This window comes from Schistocerca americana, chromosome 3 (assembly GCF_021461395.2).
Source record: "Schistocerca americana isolate TAMUIC-IGC-003095 chromosome 3, iqSchAmer2.1, whole genome shotgun sequence".
NCBI lineage: Eukaryota > Metazoa > Arthropoda > Insecta > Orthoptera > Acrididae > Schistocerca > Schistocerca americana.
This window is the reverse complement of record NC_060121.1, coordinates 982,581,785-982,607,492: the sequence shown is the minus strand read 5'-3', so window position 1 is coordinate 982,607,492 and position 25,708 is coordinate 982,581,785. Positions and strand designations below refer to the sequence as shown.

Here is a 25,708-nt window from a genome sequence, read left to right as displayed (position 1 = left end):
CTCATTTCAAATTATATGTATGTATTGTGAATGAGTCTCAAATGCCTATCGGTGTATCATGATTTATATGCCAACAGATTATTTTTCTGTTATTTTCAGGCACCTCTTCATCAGCCAGAACAGTACGAACCTCCCAAAGACCCCAGACCACTACCACCATACGATGGGGAGCCATTACCGTGGGATAGTGGTGGTGTAGATGAAAAGTTACCTTGGGAGAGGGACCGGGGGAAGGAAAGAGAGAGAGATCGCGATCGTGACAGGGACAGAGAACGAGAAAGGGATAGAGATAGAGACCGGGATAGAGATAGAGACCGGGACAGAGATAGAGACCGGGATAGAGAAAGAGAACGGGAGCGTGAAAGGGACCGTGATCGTGAAAGAGAGAGAGAGCGTGAAAGAGAGAGGGATCGAGACAGGGACAGGCATCGGGATAGAGATAGGGACAGGGACAGGGACAGAGATAGGGATAGAGACAGGAGTAGAGACAGAAGTAGGGACAGAAGTAGAGACAGGGACAGGGATAGGGACAGGGACAGGGATAGGGACAGGGATAGGGATAGGGACAGGGATAGGGACAGGGACAGAGACAGGGACTTCAGGGATCGGGAACCCGATTGGGACGATAGAAACCGAATAAGGGACGACAGGGAACGCAGTACGAGTAGTGCTCGGGAGTACAGAGAGGTTTCGAGAGAACGAGATCGAGACAGGGACAGGGACAGGGATAGGGACCGCGACAGGGACCGGGACAGGGACCGTGATCGTGACTGGGCAGGAGCAGCACCCAGCTGGGGTCGCCGTGAACGCCCGGCTCTCACGACAGAGCAAGCACCTGCACCGTGGGTTAGTGGTTCGAATGTTGTCACCGAGCCACAGCCAGAACTGCATCACCCGTACTTGACACCAGTTCCACCCCATCATCCCCATACAGAGCCCAGACAGCAAAGGCGGCTGCCGCAGCAGCCGTGGGACGCTTCCCCGGCGGTCGTACAGCCCGAACCCTTACCCGTGCCTGCCGCTGTGCCGGACACTAGGAAGAGGCCACGTTCGCCCCCTCCACAGGCCCCCACCATTGCTGCTGTCGCCTTACGTTCTCCCAAGAGGCCGCGTAGTCCCCCTGCACCACTGCAGCCACTTCAGCAAGTGCAACTGCAACTGCAGCCACAGCCGTTGCCACAGCAACCACAGTTGCAGCTCCAGCAGCAACCACAACCGATACCAACTCAGCCTCAACCTCAGCCTCCGCCACAGCAGCCACCGCCACAGCAGCCGCCGCCGACACAGCAGCAGCAGCAGCAGCAGCAGCTGCTGCAGCTGCAGCAACAACAGTTGCCGAGTGCTGACGATAGGACTCCGCCATCTGTGACACAGCAAAGGTGGCTGCCCCTATCACCCAGCAGAAATGAGGTCATCAGCGAAGTGAAGAAAGGTACTTTCTTTGTTGTTGACTTGATCGTCAGTGTTCTTAACGCAGACAGATGCATCATGTTGTTGCTCCATCTCAAGTTGCGGAAGCTGCAGCAAAAATTCTGGCTCCTCAGCTGCTCGCAGCTGCTTGGAATAATATTCAGACTCAGAAACAGAGACACAGTCAGAACATGACTTACTGCAGGTACATTTCATGTTATTATTTACTCTCTAATTGTCACTCTGTTCCTAGGCTGACAAGTTGGATTCTTATGCTTCTGAATGCTGTCACACAATTAAAACATACAATATTCAGAAATTTAGTGTCCTTATTCCTGTGTATTTTTTCTGTTACCTGTTTTATGTTGTAGAGCCATGATATTAATTTACCAAAACAAGGAGTTACAGCAAATGATAAAACTGTGTAAGCCTTTTTCTACTTTGATACATTTCTCATTTTTAATGCTGCCAGAAGTGTCAGATTTATAATAAAGCAATGTTTCATTGGCATGAAATTAGAAATAATCATTTTCACAGTATTTCATGCAGTCAGAGGTACAGGAATCTTCTACAATCTTACATATAGAGTTGCGTTTGCTTTGTACAGTCAGTGATAAGCATGAAGTGCATCAGTATAGTGCCTCTGTAACTAGTGATCAAAGATCATTTTCCGGGCAGATGTGTGAAGTCGAGTGATAAAACATGTGTGGTTGTAGTTAAAAGTATAACAGCATACCGATTTGCTGTATATGTGATTTAAAGTTACATTGTGGAGCTACAGGTGATACAATTCCTGTAGTGAAACATATGTGGGGAGAAATGTGAAAAATGATAACGTACTGGTGCCTGAGAGAGTGTCGTATCATTTTATTCCAGTCTTGCAACTACATTACTATGAAATGCAGTCTTGTTTTCATATCTCTCTTGATGTTTTGGTTATTGTTGTTTACCGTGTTAAAATTCCGGTAATAAATAGTGTTGTGCATATTGTGTGTGGGTTGTTAAATAGAAGGTACAGAAAATTTCTTACCTTTGGTGTTAACAAACAAGGGTGAGGGTTAGTAATTTAAATACTTCAGTATAGGATTGTGTGGTTAGGCCAATAGGTTACACTGGTCCTATTACAGAAGTGAGTTCACCGACCCTGTCTTCTGGAGCTCAGCAGAAGTTTGACTCTCTTTCTCCTGGCGATGTGGAGTCCATATCGGAAGGGGAGATACCGGAAACAGAAGCAGATATGGAAGCTGAGTCATCTGCAGTTACTGTCAAGGTGGAACCGTCGGAGAACGAGAACGGAACTGGACCTGTCGTGGAACTCGGCAGCTCGGCCGTGCCCGGCGAAGCGTCTTGTGATGTTTTACCAGAAGTGGATGCCTCAGTGAAACAGGGCTCGGAGACACCTCCATCAGCAGTAACATCCGTGGTGAACTTGAAAGTTCGACCTGTAACTCCACCTATGCAGAACCCTGTTCCAGTTCTCATACCTGTGATTCCAGCTCCTGCAGCTGCTTCACCTGTGAAGCTTACGGTGGTTCCTGCAACGGGCAGCCCAACATCTCATCCTACTCCTCCTCCAGTTACCGTTACTCCTCCTTCTGCCGCCGCTGTCCCTACAGGTGCTGATAGTGGTTCCGCCACTGCCTCAACTGCCATGGTTAACCCCATCAGTGTAATTGCTCCAGCTTCCAGTCTGCCTGCTGCTGCATCTGGTGGAAGAACAGAAACACCCACAGGTTCACCTTTTCCTGCTGATGAACCCCATGTTGATGTGGAACCATTTGAGCCCATTCTTAGTGATGAAGAGATTGTCGATGAAACGGATCCACAGGTGTGTATAGTTTTCAAATGTTTGGAAAGTAAACTTTGTAATTTTAAGTTAAGATACTCCTTCTTGCTAAAGTTTTCTGTAAAAGATGGCACTAATTCTGTAGAAGTATAGATCCCTTCAGTGGGGACTGGAGAGAAAAAGGGAAAAAGCTGCAAAAGTGACAAAAGTTGCGGTAGGGAAAACCTTGCAAAAAGTGAAATTCAACACTTAGCTTCAGAGTTCCGCCGTCAGGTACTGAACTGTTTCAATTTGATTGGTGACACAACCTGTAAGCCTTTTGTTCCTGTGCAAATATAGCAAACTTAAATCAACCTATATCACTGATGCAGCTATAGCACAACGAGTTTTATGTCATTAAGAAGGGATGCTGTGACTTTGGTATATACAATGTTTCTATTGTGACACTAAATATCTTTACAGAAGGGTGGATAAAAAAAAGAAGCTTCAATCAGAAATCAAATTGGTATAGGTGTCTATTTGAACAACGTCTTTAATGTTTATTCTGAGAGTGCTGTTTCATATTCATGTTGTATTGGTATTTTTGAGAGGAAGCACCAGACTCACCATCACGTATGCAGTTCTTCTTATCTAGTGTTGTAGTTATCTTCATAATTAGCCATTCCTTGATTTTTGTAAATAATCTTTGTACCTTTCCTTTGCTCTCCATTTGTTTCTTCATAATTACATCTTTCTCTTATGTTTTGTTTTTCCATCGTCATCTGATATTATTTTCTCAAATAATATCTTAGCATTTTGTAACTGTGACCTGTTGAATAGTGCACTGCTTATCTCACGGGCTTCTACCTCCTTCACATTGTATATCTCCATTCGAAATAACTTATGCTTCCATTTATTTACAGACAAAAAAACTTCATAGATTCACACACACACACATACACACACAACCACTATGAAACAGTAATCTTCGTTTTTTCATTCACAGATGGATTGACAATTGTATGTTTGTGTCTCTAAATCTCGGTGCAATAATTCCACAGTATTAAGGAAGACTGGATTTATGATCCTGTAACCTAGCCATCTAGAGGGCAATTTAAGCAGTTTTCTTGCTGAGTTGGTTCTTTCAAAGAGGATGTGACCATTTTGCCCACTCACCCATGAGCAACCTGAAGTCGTGCTATGTCACTAGTACTTCAATGTCAAGAGGATGTTACACATCAAAGTTACTTTCTGATTGCTGATGCTGCTCGTACCCCTTCAGTTGAAGTGTGATTAAGAAACATTAGAATTTTTTCCAAACCCCTGCACTTGGCAATTCTGCAAAGTTTTTCTCCTAGTCTTCTTTATTAAATTGCGATGTGCAATTAAACCAGCATGTTATTGACACTGTAAAACTCAACTGATTTCCAAGTACTTCACTTGTTGATCAGCATGATATTGCAGCAACCTATGCTTTTATAACAAACAGATCTCTGTGTGAGAACAAAAGTGTGTGCATGTTAGTGTAGGTATGGTTAATGCTGTTTGTTCACTGCAATGTCGATTATGGTGGATGTGAAGCAAACAACAATCATTAGGTTAACAAGAATAAAATATTTAACATACAGGATGTCACAGAAATGTTGTGACAAACTCCTAGGAGAAATAGGGCACATCGTAAGGATTGAGAACTGCATAGCAACCCATGGTTGCAAATATCAAGGTAAGTCATAGCAGAGGTCCAGAAAGGAAATGGGAGTGATTTATTGGACAAAATGTGTACCCATGGTGTACGACTCGAATACAGCTTTACTGTTACAACAGGACACCACGAATGCCTGACATTGACGGAGCATTGTCCGCTGGACATGCTCGAACACACCAGGTGTTTCTTCGAGTGTAGCAGCCGTGCAGATGATTCTTGTGGCGAGATTCATTTCAGGCTTCACAGGATCGTGATGCATGAATGATTTCGTGGCTCCCCAGAGAAAGAAATCAAGGCTTGAGAAATCTGGTGAGCATGGGAGCCAGGGAACCGGTTCAATGTGCCTTGTCCTTTGATGTGGGACTGAGTTGTTAAAATGCCTACAAACAACCAGGCCAAAAGAAGCAAGTGCCTGTTCACGTTAGAACCACATGCCACTTCCCACATTTGGTAGAACATTTTTGAGCAGGCAAGGAAGAATCTGTTTTAGAACATTCTAATGATTTGCTGTGGTCAAGTGGGATGGTAAAAGGTACGCCCCGACTAAGCACTCGCCGACCAATCTTCATAATTAGCCATTCCTTGATTTTTGTAAATAATCTTTGTACCTTTCCTTTCCTTTGCTCTCCATTTGTTTCTTCATAATTACATCTTTCTCTTATCATTTCTCCACGGTATCCAAGGCGACATTTGTGGCATGCCCTCACTAGCTGTGCCACTGCTAAATTACTCTTACTTGCAAAAATTTCGATGCAGATGCACAAGCAAACTGTGGTGCAGTTGCATCTGTCTGGGAATCATTTTTGATAAATCTGTCCAGCAGCTCCATCCATTGCACTCAGCTATTTCATATATTAAGTGCATGTCCGAAAGCTCACTGTTCGTATACTGTTCCAAGTTGCTCCTATGCTGGCTAATACTCAAACGAGGAAATCCTCATGTTCCCCTCCAGTAATCTCGTGTGCAGAACCAATTAGCAGTGTTCCCCTCCAGTACTCTTGTGTATAGCACCACATAGTGGCATATGACAACGTTTGTGGCTGTGGGTTGCTCTGCAATTTTCAATCTTTTATTATGTGCCCCCATCTCCCCTAGAAATTTGGTGCAACATTTCTGGAACAACCTGCATAAATTTTCAAGAGAGATTCATTGACAGAAACAGTGTCCCTGTGTGGAGCACACCCCACTGTTAGCAGTTGTCGTGGAAAAATTTGTGTCTTGCCTTATGTCTTGACACTCCTGAAGAACAAATATCACGACATTATAAGCCATGCTTCTCTTCAAAGGTTACTGGTGAAACTATCCATTTTTATTTAAGTGAGAACTACGAGTTTACCTATTTTTATGATAAATTTATATACTTATCATTTTCAAATGAAACATGTGCCAAAGGAATCTCTCGAAACACTCTTTCCTCTTGCTACTGTTGCAGTGTTTAATCTTTGAAAAATATTTTCTGAACATCTGGTGCACTGAAAGCATAATTTATTTTCCTGGTTGTTGAATTTTGGTTGCCTGGTGTTGGGGCAAAGTGTCATGGTACACAGCTCTCACTATGGTTCAAACAGTTCCACTTTGAGGCATCGAGCATGTCAGTGTAACAGATCCTCTTGATTTTCTTGAAACAGTTTTGTTTTGCACTGATCCTTACTATGTAGATAGGGGAATTACTATGCTTATACAAGAATTTTATGTCTTGTTTTTTGAATCATGATGTCGATACAGAAAATACGAGAATTAAGACTGTTTTCACTGTGGATGAAACACTATATTGCCTAAAATGTTTTCATTAAAGCCTGCTTTTGTTTTGAAATACTCAGAACTAACAGTCAAAAAACAAATCAGAAAATCATCCCCGTCCATCACATCAATGAAATTCACTGCTTCCACAAAATTCTTGGATAAACCTAAGTGGTCACCAAGTCCACATTTGCTTATCTGAGCACCATACCATGCTTCATAATTGTGTCATTCTGTGCAACCTTCTTCCACTATACCATAGTCGAATGGTGGTGTTCACACGACACTAGATAGGTGTGAAAATTAGAAAGCATGTGCATGATGCAACTGACACAGAACACTGTGTGTCAATGGCTGTACCCTCTGTCTGTCTGCCTCTCATAACACATTTCTGCTATTCTCTTTCCTTGCAACTGGCAACACTGAGGTGTGTGCCATATAGGAACACTGTTTGTGCTTCTAATTTTCTCTTGAAAATTTTTCTACAACCATTGCTTGTAAACATAATACTTACCTGTTCACATCATCACAACCATAATGAACAGCCTTGCCATAACTACACTAACAAACATCCATGTTGAAGCACATGCTACAGACAGATGTGGTAAAATAACGCAATTAGCTAGTGCATCACATGGTATGCTGCTTTTGCTACTGCAGATCACCCCATCATTTGTGCTACTATGTGTACATTGCTCTAACAGATATCACTCTTTGTGGTCAGTGGCCTCAGGGAAACTGAGGCTTATTGCCCCTAGACACAAAGTTCTTTTCATGACCGCTATGCCTGAACTATAATGGCCATCGTCCACTGTAAAGGATGTATGATGATTGATTAATAAAGTATTCATTTTATTTTGGTTACTTATCAGGTAATAAAATGGTGAAGAAGGATTGCTCCACTTTCTGCAACAGTTTAACTCACTTCTCAACATAAATTCACCTGGTCCTTTCCCAAATGTGAATGCACTTCCTTGACATTGACGTCCATCTAATTCAAGCTCAAATCCTAACCTCAGTCCATTTAAACCAGTAATGTTCACATAATCCAAGAAGGCTCTTTTCATGGTAGCTGATTAGACTTAGCAGAATCAATGCAAATAGATACTCAGCTGGCAGTGATAGCTTTTCCTAATTGCCAACCTAGCATGAATTTGTTTGCAGAAAGCACCTCTAAGTTTAGCGTGTCCTCTGACATTGTTTATGAAAGTAGATATACAGAGATAGTGATTGCTTCGATGTTACATGCAATTAAGGTTGAAATCAAACAGCAGAAAATTCAGGATGGAATAATGACAATATTAGGAAAAGGGCAGAGTTCTACTCATCATATAGTGTTGAGGTTGATTCACACGCAAGTGTAACAGAAAGATTGCTAAATGAGTAAGCTTTTGACCAATAAGTGATTTTCTAAAGTAGTCATCACACACACATTCATGCAAGCACATCTCAAACCCACATGACCACTGTCTTTGGCCATCAAGGCCAGACTGTGGGCAACTGCGCATGCTGAGAGAAGCAGTCTGGATGCTGGGTGTATGGAGGAGTCTTGGGACATGGAGAGGAAGGGTTAGCAGGGTACAGGTGGGGGGCGGTAAAGTGAAAGTGCTGTTTATGGCAGCATACAGGAATGTGTTGGGGACATGGTAGGGCAGCAAGGCACAGTTAGGAGGTTGATGGGGGTTGGGGCTGGGGGGAAGCGAGTGGAGAAAGAGAAGTTAAAGAGACTGTGGGTATGTTGGTTGAATAGAAGACTGTGTAGTGACGGAGTTGGAGCAGGGAAGGGGATAGGTGGGTGAAGGACACTGACTAACGCAGGATGAAGCCAGGGGGGTTAAGAGAACGTAGGATATATTGCAGGGAGAGTTCCCGACTGTGCAGTTCGGAAAAGCTGGTGTTGGTGGGAAGGATCCAGATGGCTCAGGCTGTGAACCAATCATTGAAGTGAAGAACATTGTTTTGGACAGTGTTCTCAGCAGCAGGGTGGTCCAGCTCTCTCTTGGCCACAGTTCAGCAATGGCTATTTGTGTGGACAGACAGCTTGGCAGTTGTCATGCCCACCTAGAATCCAACACACCGGTTGCAACTTAGCTTGTTGAGCACATGACTGCTCTCACAGATAGCACTTCCTTTGCCGAGGTAGATTGTGCTTGTGACTGGATTGCAGTAGGTGGTGGTGGTGGGAGGACATATATGGAACAGGTATTGCATCTAGGTCTATTACAGGCAAGGGGTTGGGTGTAGGGCTGGAGTAGGGATGGACGAGGATATTATGTAGGTTCGGTGGACAATGGAATACTACTGTGGGAGATGTGGGAAGGATAGTGAGTAGGGTGTTCTTCACTTCAGAGCACGATGAGGGGTAGTCAAAACCCTGGTGGAAAATGGTATTCAGCTGCTCCAACTCTGGGTGGATCTGAGCCACGAGTGGAATACCCCTTTGTGGCAGGATGGTGGGACTTTGAGAGATGGCAGATGAGTAGAGAGATAAGGCATGGGAGATCTGTTTCTGTACAGGGTTGGGGGGATAATTTCAGTTTATGAAGGCCTCAGTGATGGAAGTCAACATTGAGAAAAGTGGCTTGTTGGTTGAGGGGGGAACAGTCAAAGTGAATGGGGAAGAAGGTGTTGAGGTTCTGAAGAAATGTGGATAAGTTGTCCTCAACTATGATCCACATCACAAAGACATCATCAGCGAATCTCAACCAGGTTTGGGATTCTGGGTGGTTAGGAGGGATTTCTGTAGATGGCCCATGAATGATTGTTTTTAGGTGATGCATTCAAAGGTGAAGTAATTGTGGCTGAGGATATAATTGATCATGCTGATTAGGTATGAGGTTGTAGGTTTGAAATCTGTCAGGCATTGGGAAAGGTAATGATCGATAGAAGCAAGACCATGTACATTAGGAATGTTGGTGTAAAGAGAAGTGGCATGAGTAGTGACTAGCAGTGCATCGTTTGGCAAAAGAACAGGAACTATGGAGAGTCAGTGGAGGAAATGGTTGGTGTCTCTTACATAGGAAGATAAGTTGCTAGTAATAGGCTGAAGGTGTTGGTCTGTGGGAACAGAGGTTTTCTCAGTGCACACCATGATCCACTCAATACTCTCTCTTTAGTTCCTCTACTTTCTGATAGTAGTCTGCTCAGAACCTCTCCAGCGATTGACAGAAAGGAAAAATCTGTAAATTTTTTGGAGGTTTTCTGGAGACCTATCTCCAGTTACATTATGTGCCCTAAAGATCCTTTTTACTTCCACCAACACAAGTTCCACTGCATTCAGGCTCCATTTGTATAGTGGCAATTGAATCACTGGCTTACCTTCACTTGTGGTCAGTGTATTGACAGCATAGCACTTATCAGGGTGTTTATGGAGTCAAATAAAACATCAAGGAGCTTCCTTTTATCATGCTATTGTCACGCTGGATGTTTCTCTTTCATAGCAAATTGATTACTACCACCTTTAAATCTTAATATGTGGGAAGTTTTTAGAGCTGCCTCCTATGATAGGATGCACTGTCTCATACAGTAATGGAATGGAGGCAGACTTGGTTACACCAACTCTCTAAACCATTTTTCAAAATTGGCTGCGTTAATCTGGCCATAGTAATCTTCTTGGGTCAATTTGCTAAAGAACTTGAACTGAGCTTCCCTTATGAAGCCAGTTTCTGACCTGATAGTCACAACTATTTATCTTTTGGAGGCACTTCCCCAAACTGTCACACCAGTTATGTCTTCATTTTGCCAACATCTGCCACATATTCAAATACCGTTGAGCCAAGATTCATCAAGGTAAAATATTTAATTTCCCACTTTTGTAATGAATTTCGTGTGTATAAGACACTGAGATCAGTATTCCACAATGTCCTCATGTTCAAATGACATTGATCTCTTGTTTTGAGCCTTTCCCACATGAAGTCCAATGCTGCAACCACAGTTATACTGTAAACTGACATGAAAATTCTCCTAAGAGAGGTATCACCCTAAATCCACACTACCCTATTCTGTAAATCTGGCAGCAGTTTTTTATGCTGGGACTCTACTTTCTGCACTAAATAAAAGTTTCTGTTTTTATCCCAAAGATACAATTTTTTAAGTAATCAGTTTGTTTTCCAACTCTGCCACTTGTCCTATCAAGAAAAGAAAAGAAAATTGCTTAAAAACTGGCCATATGTTATACAGTGACTATTTCAAAATAAAAAAGAAAATATAAAATATTCAATGCAGTATATAGCTGAGTTTAATCAAACACACCAATCACAGTAGTTCAGATGCAGCTGATGGCTATATTGTAGGGAAGTAGAATAGTAGAAACTAACCTCCTATTTCTTGGTGTTTCTGGAGGCTCATCAGTGTGAGTCTTGCTAAATTTAATCAGCATTTGCATACTGGATAGGCTTTACTCCAGTGTACGTAGCAGCTCTTTTTCCATGACTATGAAAATGGGTGTAGACTTTTTTCCACTGCTTTACCACATCATAGCGTTTGATGCTGTTAATCATAATTTTACATGCTGGGCTACATGAAATTGGTCTCCTTTTATGTACAAGATGGTCGGAGTTAATACTGATGGACTGATAGCATTCATTTTTTAATTACTTAAAAAAATGTCCTTGATTATGATACATGAAACAGAATTCAACACATTAAAGGTAACACAGTGACAAACAATAATTCTGGTATACACAACATTGTAATTATGCTAGGTGAAGCAAGTGAATATGGGCTGAAAGTCATACTATGTCTAGCTATTACTGTCGATTCTGCTACTATCATCAGCTACCATGCCAAATGGTAGCTTGGGCTGTGCCAATAGTACATCCATTTTGACAGCCGTTACCCTTTCCACACTACATATTCCTTTCCATACAACCTAGCCATCTGTGGCTAACATACTTGGTCCAACTCCAGATACCCCAACAACTGTACCACCGACCTCTCCAAGCATTCCACTCCCTCAGCTATCCCACAGAGGTTGTCCACAAACCAATTCAGACAGTGTATCTCTTTTACCTTCCAACAAGCACAGCTCCCAACTCATAAAAAAAAAAAAAAAAAAAAAAAAAAAATGGTATCCCTTTTCATCCAGCACCACTCAGACCATGAATGAATCAATACAGTATTTCACCAAGATTATGACTTCCTCAATTCAAGTCATGAGAAGAGATCATCCCTACCTGACATCTTTCCCACACCACCTACTGCCACCTTCTGCCTCCCAACCTCCATAATATCCTAGTCAAACCATGTGACATTTTGAGACTATTAACCGTATCCGAAAGTTACTATCCCTGCAATCTTTCTCACTGTAAATGCCCCATGCACCCACCCTCTACCACTTTAAGCTCGTTGTTGTCGTTGTGGTCTTCAGTCCTGAGACTGGTTTGATGCAGCTCTTCGTGCTAATCTATCCTGTGCAAGCTCCTTCATCTCCCAGTACCTACTGCAACCTACATCCTTCTGAATCTGCTTAGTATATTCATTGCTTGGTCTCCCTCTACGATTTTTACCCTCCACGCTGCCCTCCAATGCTAAATTTGTGATCCCTTGATGCCTCAGAACATGTCCTACCAACCGACCCCTTCTTCTAATCAAGTTGTGCCACAAACTTCTCTTCTCCCCAATCCTATTCAATACCTAATACCTCCTCATTAGTTACATGATCTACCCACCTAATCTTCAACATTCTTCTGTAGCACCAAATTTCGAAAGCTTCTATTCTCTTCTTGTCCAAACTAAGCTCATCACTGGTAAATCATACAACACCAAACTCTGAGCAACATGTAACATGAAACTTCCTGGCAGATTAAAACTGTGTGCCCGACCGAGACTCGAACTCGGGACCTTTGCCTTTCGCTGGCAAGTGCTCTACCAACTGAGCTACCGAAGCACGACTCACGCCTGGTACTCACAGCGAAAGGCAAAGGTCCCGAGTTCGAGTCTCGGTCAGGCACGCAGTTTTAATCTTCCAGGAAGTTTCATATCAGTGCACACTCCGCTGCAGAGTGAAAATCTCATTCTGGAAACATGTAACATGTCTTCAACAGATGGCTTTTTATATAGGAATGACCACCACAAAACTGACTGAGCATATAGCACAACTTAGAGAGACCGCAAGTGTCTGCTGCACCACATGGGCCATTTGGATCGTCCCACCCAATACTAGTTTCCTTGAGCTCTGGAGATGGGAAGTAGCTCTCCAAAATATCCTCACATCCTGCCACCTTCATGGTCATGACTTATGTTAGCAACCCTCCCCCTTTTTGTCTCTTTGCTAACTGGGGACAAAAAGGAGGAAATGAATCCTGAGAAGATAAGGAGCAAAAAAGGTCATTGTGTACATATGGCCAGAAGTGCACAGTGTCCATGCAATAGGGTATTTATTAATTCATCAAGCCCGTACAATACAGTGCACAATGTGATATAATGAGACCACTTTTAGACAAGAAATGGCCACCATGGGCCTATAAGCGTGTGTAAATATAACGCAGCAATGACTGATGCACAGGCTCGAATATGCCATCCTGCAGCCTCATGGCATCACAGATGGCATGAATTCATTGGTCCAGTGTCTGAAGAGGCAAGGTGGGCTCCTCATGCTTGACTTCTTTCAGGTGTGCCCACAGTTAGAGATCTAAAGACTTGAGGTCTGGTGACTGGGCAGGCCACACAACTGGACAACTTCATCTGAGCCATCTGCTCAGGTTGACGACAAGATACCTCCACACAGAAATGTGAAAATGAGCTGGAGCACAATCACGTAGTAACCACACTACCCTTCATACCACTAAATGCACATCTCCCAGCAGGGCAGGAGAGGCAGGGCCACGTGTGGAGGTACGGCTATGTCTCGTCTGTAAGGTAGGCAGCTGCCAATGATCTCTCCTTACACATTGAGGCTAAACTGATGCCAATGGTTCAGTGCTGCCACGGATTCTCCGTAGCCTATAAGTGGGTGTTGCAGAAGTTGCTGATACTGCACCTCAGTGACAAAACTATTGCCATGGAGGCAAGTCTGTAGGTGATAAGGTCTGCTCCCATTGTAAATGATATAGATAGTGGCAGTTGCCTTGGAGAATGTTCCACACAGTCATCTGACTTACCCCGTGGTACTGGTCTGGTGCTGACTGTGGTGTCATATTCGACAGTGTTCAACACTTGTTCCTCCAACACCAATAAATGAGCTTGCCTAACACAAATGACGTAACACTGTTGTGGACAGTTTTGTGGTGCACTTGCTGTCAGTAGGTTCACCTTTGCTGGTACAGTTGTGCTGCCATCTGCCAATTGTCCATACAGTGAAGGACAAAAAGTCATGGGATAGCAATATGCACATACACAGATGGCAGTACTTTCCATACACAAGGTACAAAAGGGCAGAGCATTGGTGGAGCCGTCATTTTTACTCCGGTGATTCGTGTGAAAAGATGTCCGACGTGATTATGGCAGCACAGTGGAAATTAACAGACTGAATGTGGAATGGTAGTTGTAGCTAGACATAAGGGACGTTTCATTTCAGAATTCAATATTCCGAGATCTACAGTGTTGAGAGTGTGCCGAGAATTCCAGATTTCAGGCAATACTTCTTACCGCGGACAATGCAGTGGACGACGACTTTCACTTAACGGTTGAGGGCAGTGACATTTGCGTAAAGGTGTTAGTGTTGACAGACAAGTGAAACTGCGTGAAATAACCACAGAAATCAGTATGGGATGTACCACGAATGTATCCATTAGGTCACTGCGGCGAAATTTGTCATTAACGGGCTATAGCAGCAGGTGACCGACATGAGTGCTGTTGCCAACTACATGATACTGCTTGCAGCACTTCTCCTGGGCTCATGATCATACAGGTTGGCCCTAGATGACTGGAAAACTGGGGCATTGTCAGATTAGTTCTAATTTTAGTTGGTAAGAGCAGATGGTAGGCAGAGCAGATGGTAGGCAGAGCAGATGGTAGGCTTTGAGTGTGGCACAGATCCTACGAAGCCATGGTTCATTGTCAGCAAGGAACTGTCAAGCTAGTGATGGCTCCATAATGGTGTGGGCTGTGTTTATATGCCATGGACTGGGTCCTCTGGTCCAACTTAACCGATCATTGACTGGAAATGGTTATGTTTGTCTATTTGGAGACCGTTTGCAGCCATTCGTGGCCTTCATGTTCCCAAGCAATGGAGGAATTTTTATGGGTGACAGTGCACCATGTAATCGGCTCACAGTTGTTCGCGACGGGTCAGAAGAACATTCTGAACAATTTGAGAGAATGATTATGCATTCCTGATCGCCTGACATGAATCTCGTCAGACATTTATGGGACGTAATCGAGTGATCAGTTAATGCACAAAATCCTGCACCAGCAGCATTTTCACAATTATGGACAGCTATAGAGGCAGCAAGGTTTAATATTTCTGCAGGGGACTTCTAATGACTTCTTGAGTCCACGCCAATGCACTGTGCTGGGCAAAAGGGGATCCAGAATGATACTGAGATGTATGTCACCTCAGTGTAGAATAATTCAAAGAATGCCTATGCTCACAAGGGAAACTCCTCATCGCAACCCCCTCAGATTTAGTGGTAAGGTGACCCAGCGGATAGCCCGTCAAAAACTGAATGCAGGTCAAGCATGAAAACAGGAAGAAGGTCTACTAACTGTGGAAAATAACAAAATAAATAGAAGCAGGGAGCGGAACGGTCCAAGGACAAGGAGTGCAATATCGAGCAGCCTGAAAGTGAAATGGTGTCGTGGATAAGTGGTCACAGTATTGGACAGTGAAGCAGGTGAGCTGTGTTCAAACCTCCCTCATACCGTTCCTCCCCCACCCCCCTCCCCCCCCACACACACACAACTACCACCCACCCCTGTTCGCTGTATTCAAATCTGAGTCTGTGGCATGGTGTAATATCCGTTTGCAACAGCGAGGTGTAAGGTAGGGGACATGTAATGACAGTGGATTCTGTAAAACTATTCCAATAGCTGCCGAAAGGAAGTGGCTTTCGAATGGGAACTGCAAACGTTTGGTGACAAGGTGACAAGTCAATCTAATCCTCCACTGGAGAACACATCTGGTGTGTCACACACAGCATTAGCGACAGTATGTGTTTCATGTGATAGGAATCTCTTATCAATGCACAAAATTTGTATGTCTGGTAAGTGAATGAGATATGCCTCCTTGCCTGATTTAGGTGTTCATATGAATGTAATTGTGATCACTCCCAAGAAAATGATGAAAACAGTAGTTTGTCACATAACCTGCAACAAATTAACACAACAGTTTCACAATCACATAGCATCTTTGTGCTCTGTCAAAACTTATGTTTTTAATGTTTTGGAAGTTTTGACTTTTGAATTCCCTTGTTGTAACATAGTTCACAGCCGTTTATTTGTCGTTTTCATTTCTGTGAAACGTGTAAGTGGTATCTTGCCTGCTCTCACTATTCATCACATTTACTTGCGACGGTAACATATTCTTACCTCATGACTCATATTCTATAACCAATGTATAGTTTGACAAATGCCAAGACTACAGAAAGAGAACAAACATTTCAATAACCAGACGGACAGTTCATAATGTTGTGAAAAATAAAATAAAATAAATGGCATGAGGGAGTTTTAAACACGTCTCGTCTGGTTTACAGTCTGACACCATGACCACTTAACCATGACACTGCGGCTGTTCGGTCTCACTCAGTATTGCACTTATTAAGCTTGGACCGTTCGCTGTTTTTATTTTGCTTTTTTTTTTTCACCATTCAAGACACCTTATTCCTGTTTTTGTGCTTGATCTGTGTTCAGTTTTTGATGGGCTAGCTATCCACTGTGCCATCTTCCCACTAAATCTGAGGGCGGTGCGATGGGGTCCCTTGTCAGTAGCAACAAAGTTCCCAGATTATGCAGTATTGGTTGGTGGCGACTTTTAACCCATATATGGGATGTTTATGAATTTGTTGCAGGTGCTACAGACTGACAGGCTTGCAAAGTAGTTGTGAATGCTTACTCCAAAATATGTTGTGGGTAACTAGTTCGACAGTCTACACTCAGTGGAAATAATTTGACCTCACAGCTACAAACAGGCCTGACCCTTTCGACAGATTCAATATAAAGTTAGGGATTAGTGATCATGATGTCGTCATCGCCACAATGCTTGTTGAAGTTAACAAATCCATCAAGAGGCTGGGAGTGTTCTTATAATACAAAAATCAAATAAGCAGTTCTTAAAATCCTACTTGGACTGTGAGTGGATATCATTTAGTTCCAGTATGATGGACATGGAGGAGTTATGGGCAAAGTTTAAGCTGTTTGTTATTATCACTGTGGACAAATATGTGACAAGTAAGTGGATTAAGGACAGAAAAGACCCACTGAGGTTTAATAACAATACTCGGAAATTGCTGAGGTAACAGAAATTTTTGTACACTAGGTTCAGAAATGTTGACAGGCATAATGTAGTTGAAATTTGTGTGTGGCTCGAAGACTTGTTAAGTAGTAGAACCTAGTGTATTGTCTTGGATGGCGAGTGTTCAGTAGAGAGACAAAGATATTGTCAGGAATGCCACAGGGGAGTGTTATGTAACTCAGGGTCAGAAAGGGCACAGTTCAGGGCTACACCATATTCGCCCTGCACTCCAGCATATTTGAAGCAATCAAGGAATGTGCAGGCCTGGGTAATACAGACATACTTCTACATTTACATTTATACTCCGCAAGCCACCCAATGGTGTGTGGTGGAGGGCACTTACAGAAGTTGATATAATATTTATGTCAGTTAGGCAACAAAACTTCTCTCCTGACAGAATACAAAGATGATTTGGACTAACTCTTATTGACCACCCGGTTGGCCGTGCAGTCTAACACACAGCTTTCCGGGTGGGAAGGACCGCCGGTCCCCAGCACGAATCCGCCCGGCGGATTTGTGTCGAGGTCCAGTGAGCCGGCCAGTCTGTGAATGGTTTTTAGGCGGTTTTCCATCTACCTTGGCAACTGCGGGCTGGTTCCCTTTATTCTGCCTTAGCTACACTATCTCGGCGATTGCTGCACAAACAAGTTCTCCACGTACGCGTACACCACCATTACTCTACCATGCAAACATATAGGTTACACTCGTCTGGTGTGAGACATTCCCTGGGGGGGTGGGAGGGGGTGTCCACCGGGTGCCGAACCACACAATAACCCTGAGTTCGGTGTGGGGCGGCAGAGGGGTGAAATGGACTGCGGTAGTTGTAGTGGGGTTGCGGACCACTGTGGCTGGAGCAGGGACGGAGCCTCTCTGTCGTTTCTAGGTCCCCAGTGAACATAACATAACTCTTATTGAAAGGACACAAAGATAGTGAAAAGATTGGTCTAAAATTGAATATAAAGGAAGCAGGGCACATGAACATAGCAATTAAAAGAAACATAAAACCTGAGAAGTGCGTCGCTAAAATATTTCTGTTCCTCAGTTGTTTGATAACCGGAGATAGGACCTGTCTCCAGGAATTCAGTTGTCAACTGGCTATTAGTTGACAGTCAGATGAATAATATTTTTAAAAAAAATCACTGTCCAAACCAAATACAGATTGTTTTGTTACATTTAGAAATGCAAAATTGAGGGTATTCTTTGGAGAAGCAAATGATTTTGGGGAATATGGAAGGGGGGGGGGGGGGAGGGATGAAGGGGGCATACGTATACAGTGGGCAAATACTGTGGTTCAGGATGCGACAATATACTTAAATGGTTGAGGAAGAGGGATCAAGATCAAATGTGAGGAAAGGGCAAGTTGAGTTTTGCACAGGCAATGATTTCTATATCTGTGTTTATTTGTGTCAAGGAAATTTATTGTATGTGAACTTAGATCATACTCAAGAACTCTGCAGAAAACCTATACTGAAGATATGAGTTTGTAATTTTGCAAGTGCTTTCTTTCACATACTTCTTATATACAAGAATCATCTACATTTTTTTCAGTCACTTGCAACTGTCCACCAGGTGAGAGACTCGTGACAGAAACAAGCTAAGTAAGGGGCTAAAACCAAAGAGTACTGTCTGTATAAACAGACTGAGATTCCTTATGGACATGCTACTTACCTGTTTTCAATTCTTTCAATGACTTTTCAACACCAGGGATGCCTGTGTCTTTGTGTTCCATGTGGGAGTTTGTGCAGTTGTCAAATGGTAGTGTGTCCACACAGTATTCCTGTTTGAATGATTTTTTTTTTTTTAAATACAAAATTTAAAATGTCAGTATTTGTTAATGGTTTCTATTGTCACCTCAGACTGGTCCACAAGTGACTAAATAGAAGCCTCCGACACGCTTAGCGATTTTACATAAGACCAGAATTTTCTAGGATTCTTGTCAAGGTCTCTCAGAAACACGTTGGAAGTTGAATGTTTTGCACATCAATCCTTTGATAGATTTATGATGTTGTCTAGTGATTTATGACCGAGTGGATGGGGAAGGGGGTTAAGAGGATATAAATACATATGAAGGTGTACTAAACATAAAAAGTGGCAAAACATTCCTCCCTTATTTTGCTTCCAAAGTTATTACTAAAATATCTGAGCATTAGGAATGATGTGGACAGTAATAAAATGAATGAACTAAACTGTTGAAATCACTAATTTAGATTCCATACATGCATGCATCAGTGTTACAGCAATATCAGTAACTGTTACATGACAGCAAAGTGTCTGATTTATTTCATACAGTTTTTCTTTAGTGAACATTTTTTATCTGCTATCTAGATGTCCATTAAGGTCATGTTTCTTAGCACATTGATTACCTGAATTCCAATTTTTATTTTAGTTTTCAAAGAAGCTAAAATTGTTTTATAAATCTGTGTGTGATCTAGTTTTCTGATCACCCACTGTTACTCTAAACTATATATATATATATATATATATATATATATATATATATATATATATATATATATATATATATATATTTGTTAAATAGAGATGCAAATTGGAATTAAAATATCTGATGTTTACTTGATAACTCCCCCTCATTGCATAACTCCATAGAATAATTTCTGAATGTGTAATGGTATTGATTGGGGGGTGGGGGGGTTGGAGAGAGAGAGAGAGAGAGAGAGAGAGAGAGAGAGAGAGAGAGAGAGAGAGAGAGAGAGAGATTGAACATAGTTAAGTTAAATCAGAAAATATATAATTAAATTAGCTTATGTTGCCATATTATTCACCGAGAAATATGAATTGTAGCTATAAAACTAGCTTATTCCATTTCATAGTGAGAGGTCACTAGTATAGTCAATGGAAATAAGCAAACTGAACAACTGTCTGGATCCCTTTGCATTCTTTCACTATTTTCCTAGTCACTTAAGAACTTATCATCACCTTTGAAAAAATAATGTAACTGCTACACATATTATAGTTCAAACTTCTTTGTTAAAATATCGAAACAACAGGCCTAATCAACAACGTAAAATAATAACACAAGCTTAAAAATGTACAGATTCACTTCAAACATCAACCAAGCAGGTGTTACAGCAGATAGCTCCAATAAATCTGTCACAGAATAGTAGTAATGTGGAGGTAACTAGGTCAACTACTGCACTGCCATGACCATATATTTATAGCTGATCCAAAGTTAGTCTTAAAGCGTAGCTATAAAAAGATTGATGTGCTAAGCATTCAACTTCTACCGTCGAATGTTAGTGAAAGGTATAGCAGAGAATCCTATAAAATTCTGGTCCTATGTAAAATCACTAGGCGAGTTGGAGGCTTCTATTTTATTTAGTTACTTGTACACACAAACTCCTTTATGGAACACAAAGACACAGGCGTCCCTGGCATTGAAAAGCAGCTGAAAGAGTTAAAAACAAATAAGTTGCCAAGTCCAGAAGGAATTCCAGTTTGGTTGTACAAAGAGTACTCTTCAGCACTAGTCCCTTACTTAGCTTAAATCTGTTACAAATCTCTCGCCAAGTGGAAAGCCTCAAGTGAATGGAAAAAAAAGTCAGGAACTCTTGTATATAAGGAGTATGTGAAAGAAAGCACTCACAAAATTACAAACCCATATCTTTAACATAGGTTTTCTGCATTTCTATCCAAAAATCAACAAGGATATAGAAATCATCACCTGTGCAAAACTAAAATTGCACTTTTCACACACAATATCATGCAAACGGTGCATGTAGGGCAACAGGAACAATCCAGATTCCTAGTTTTTTGGAAAGCATTTGACACAGTGCCACACTGCAGACTGTTAATGGATGTCTGGAATAGGTGCTCGGAAATGTCAGTGGCCCGAAGACTTGTTAAGTAATAGAATCCAGTATTACGGTATATTAATAATTTTTACTTATGGACCGTCTGACAGCAACTGAATAAAACACAATTTTAGTGCCATACGCGTTTCGTCTTTATTTTATGCAAGGCATCATCAGTGGCCTGGAATATGTACATATGTTAGCTATTTTATTTACATTTTTGTCATTGGGCGATAGGTTATAAACAGTTCTGGTGGTTGGTATTTGAACTGTACTTACAGGTTGCGTGGACAATTTCCTACATATTACGCAACCTGTAAGTACAGTTCAAAACATTACTACTTAATAGGAAATACCAACCACCAGAACTGTTTATAACCTATAGGCACAATGACAAAAATGTAAATAAAATAGCTAACATATGTACATATTCCAGCCCACTGATGATGCCTTGCATAAAATAAAGGCGAAACGCGTATGGCACTAAAATTGTGTTTTATTCAGTTGCTGTCAGACGGTCCATAAGTAAAAATTATTAATATACCGTAATATTACACGCAACTGACGAAGACAGGACTATAAAAGTTGAAGAATCCAGTATGTTGTCCTGGGTGGTGAGTGTTCATCAGAAAAAAATATATCATCAGAAATGCACCAGGGAAGTGTTACAGCACTCCTGTTTTCTACACACATAATGATCTACCAGTTAGAGTGAGCAGCAATCTGCAGCTATTTGCTTGTGACTCTGTAGAGTATGGGAAAGTGTCATTGGTTGATAACTATAGGAGGATACAGGATGACTTGGGCAAAATTTCTATTTGGTGTAGTGAATGGCAGCTTACTCTAAATGCAAAAAAATGTAAGTTAATACAGATTAGTATGTTCATACACAGTATTGGTGGTATGCAGCTTGACATAGTCAATTTGATTAAATATCTAGGTGTAATGTTGACGTTCCAAAGCGACATGGAATGGAACGAACATTTAAGGTTGGCTGTAGAGAAGAGCCATTTATGTTAAACATCTGTTTAAACTGTGCTCATAACTCCTCTATGTCCACCATATGAGAACTAAGTTATGTCCATGTTTACATTATTCTGTTAACTATGTGTGCATACATACTCCACAAACCTTGCACCACTGCTAGTCATTCCCTTTCCTATTCCACTCACAGATGGAATGCGGGAAAAATGACCATCTGTGTGCTTCCATACGAGCCTTGATTGCTCTTGCCTTGTCTTCACAGTTCTTACACGAGACTTGATGGCAATAGAATTGTTTTGCAGTCTGCCTAAAATAACAGTGCTCTAAACTTTCTCAATGGTGTTTCACAAAAAAGTATAGTCTCCCCTTCAGGAATTCACATTTGATTTCACAGGGCATTATTTCCTGGTAACAAATTTAGCAGCACAACTCAATTGTTTCAATGTCGTTCTTTAATCCGGCCTAGTTGGGGTGCCAAATACTCAAGCAGTACTCATGAGTGGGTCATACAAGAGTTCTGTATGCAGTCTCCTTTGTGGATGGCTTACATTTTCCTAGAATTCTGCCAATATACTGAAGTCAGCCATTCATCCTCACTTGTTCCATTTCATGCCACTTTGGAACATTACATGCAAATGTTTAATCAACATGACTGTGTCGAGCAGCACACCAGTAATACTCTATCCGAACATTAAAGGAGAATTTTTTCTACTCATCTGCATTATTTACATCTTGCCACATGCAACACAAGCTGTCATTTATCACATCAAACAAAAATTCTATCGAAGTCATCCCGCATGCTCCTAAAGTCAACCAATGACAATACTTCACAGTGCACTGTAGTATTATTAGCAAAGAATTACAGATTGTTTATGTACATAGAGAACAAAAGCAGTGCTGTCATAGTTTTATGGGGCACTCCTGACAATACCCTCTTCTCTTATGAACTCTCACCACCCAGGACACAAATCTTGGAGCCACCTACATGTATGAAAACCTATCCCATATTCTCAGACATTCATTAAAAGTCTGCATTATTCCACTGTGTTAAATGCTTTCCAGAAATCCAGGCGTGTGGAATCTGCTTGTTGCACTTCATCCGTGGTTCGCAGGATATTGTGCAACAAAATTGGCTAACTGAGTTTTCTATGTCCTCCATACAGCAGTCACTGCAACATTCAAATGATGATACGTCAGTATCATGCTTCAGCATGATTGATTTTTTTTTAATACGAAATTTAAAACTTCAGTTTTTATTTTGTTGCCTTGTATTTCCACATCAGACTGATTGACAAGTGGCTGAATAGAAACTTCATTCTTTAATGGACTCCATTTAGTGGGTAACAGTCATGGTTTTTCTCATATGTTAAGTTCTGCTGCTGTTTGTTCAGTGTAGATAATTGTGTTTTAGCCTTTTTTTTATTTAAAAAAGGGTGAAATGATAAAAGTAAATAATTTTGTACTTGTACTCCTGGCATATTATTTTGTACTTTACAAGGAGGTACCAGCTGAATCCTGATTACCATTTACTGACCAACAAAGGAAATACTGATACAGCACAATATTTGTTTGTTATGCAAAAAAACTAACACTTATCAAAAGTTTGGTTCTTTTTAGCAGAATGATTAGCTGACAACAATAATGAAACAATAGAAAGTCGAGGATGAAAAAACAACAGCATTATGGGCTGTTACTTGGTTTTATACTCCATCTTTCCTCATATGCTCTGCTATAGTACTAATTTATTTTTCTGGTCTGAGTAAGAAGCAAGATTACAATTTAGAGTAGTGATTATTTTTATTCTGTGACATGTCTACTGTGTCAGAACTTCTTTTCATACCCAGTAACTCTTTCAGATTATGCAAAAGTGTCCAGGAAAAATTAAAGATCTTCAGAAATTATTGACCACTGTCTCTTCAGCTTAATGACATACAAATGTATAGCACACTCTACTTTTTCTAAAACTTACATAACAAACCCAAAGATACTGTTTCAATGTGTTTATGAATTATGTTAAAATCCTACCAAAACAGTAATCAAAAGTTTAGAGCCAAATAAAAGTTTTAGAAATAAACAGAAAATAAAACTGAAAAGGAACCATTTACTTTGTTGTTTGCATTAAAACACCCACAAGCACACACATACACAAAGGAATAATTATTTTTCAAAGTTGGTGCAGGCATCTTAATATTTGTGTTCTTTGCAGTAACACAAACCCTTGCATTATATCTTCGGAAAAAAATGGCCAGTGAACATGAATAATTTGTTTGTCTTTGAAACGCAAGAAACCTCCTGAGTCTTTGGTGCAGTGTGCCGTAGTATACTGTCATGTTAGCCATTCGTTTGTTTCCAGTTTGTCTGAACTTGACTATTTTGTTATAGGAATTTATTTTGTAGGATTCCCTATGCTGACATTTATTCTGCTCATAACTTCACATAAATGTTTGATCTAGTGCAACAATCTCACACATGCACTACACTATTCGGTAAAAACTATCAAGCAATTTTGTCCATTATCCAGCATCTCCATTGTCACAACTCTTTGTATTGTTTTGTTAGCACTGATGTTAACCATCCAATAAAGCCTTCTCTTGCAGTCATCCTATACACTCATCATACATACCAATATTAGGCTCATCCTTTACTGCCTTCTGTCATTTCTGATATTTTCCAAAATCTGCTATATTGTAAAAAAGTTAACCATTGTGTACTTTTTATAAACATTGTGACTAATTACTGTGCTAATTTAAATGTGTTTTCAGTTTCCAGATATGGAATATGAATTCAATGATTACTGTGATGATGGCTCTAAAACTTTCAACCCGTTTGCATGTGAACTTCAACCGTTAACGGTAAGTACCTAATAAATTATCAATACTACACAAGAATCCATCCTGTCCCACTGGCTTATAAATTGTTCTTGGTGTCCATATTGAAATTTTTTTATTGCTATTTATGTCTGTTACGTTGCACTTGGTGATAACTTGTATTGATTTATATTTCTGTGACATTTACAGTTGATAAGAGTATTCTGCACAAAGGGACCAACACTCAGGGAATGATAAAAGTAAATAATTTTATAGTTGTACTCCTGGCATATTATTTTGTATTTTACAAGGAGGTACCAGCAGAATCCTGATTACCATTTACTGACCAACAAAGGAAATACTGATACAGCACGATATTTGTTTGTTATGCAAAAAAATAACACTAATCAAAAGTTTGGTTCTTTTTAGCAGAATGATTAGCTGACAACAATAATGAATCAATAGAAAGTCGAGGATGAAATAACAACAACATTATGAAAAGAATCGATCGCTACTTGCCGCATGCATGAAGCATTGAGCCCCAGACAGGCACTATGAAAAGACTGCTAAACATTTAAGCTTGTGGCCAAAAGGCCTTCTTCAAAAATAAAATGCACACACACACATCCCCACACACACACACACGCACAGACGCAGGTGTGATTCATACATACATGGCCACTGTCACTGGCCTCTTTGGCCAGACTACAGATTGAAACTGCATCTGACGTGAGCAGCAATACAGGGCGGCGGTAAGGAGGAGGCATGGGTTGGGGAAGGGGAGAGGTAGCAGGGTGGGGGTGGGAAAAACATGCAGGGAGAGGAGAGAAGTAGAAAAGGGGAAAAGACAGAATGAAGGCATATGTAGTGCTGGAATGGAAGGGGGGGAAGGGGATAGGCAGCTTGTGGGAATGAATGATATGTTGTAGCGAAGGTTCCCACCTTCATAGTTCAGAAAAGCTGCTGTTGGTAGGAAGGATCCAGATGGCCAAGGCTGTGAAGCACTCATTGAAGTGAAGCATACCATGTTGGGGAGCGTATTCAGCAACTGATTGGTCCAGCTATCTCTAGGCCACAGTTTGGCAGTGGCGATCA

The 25,708-nt window shown here is 41.3% G+C and overlaps 1 protein-coding gene across 1 annotated transcript in view; it reads left to right on the top strand.

The window, feature by feature from the left end:
* The window catches only part of LOC124605118 (protein virilizer), a 103,361-nt gene that overhangs the window by 38,642 nt on the left and 39,011 nt on the right, over nucleotides 1-25,708 (top strand). The window contains exons 6-8 of the mRNA XM_047136584.1: nucleotides 100-1,432; nucleotides 2,538-3,238; nucleotides 24,569-24,658. Coding sequence (XP_046992540.1) covers nucleotides 100-1,432; nucleotides 2,538-3,238; nucleotides 24,569-24,658 — 2,124 coding nt within the window. The remainder of the gene's footprint in view (nucleotides 1-99; nucleotides 1,433-2,537; nucleotides 3,239-24,568; nucleotides 24,659-25,708) is intronic.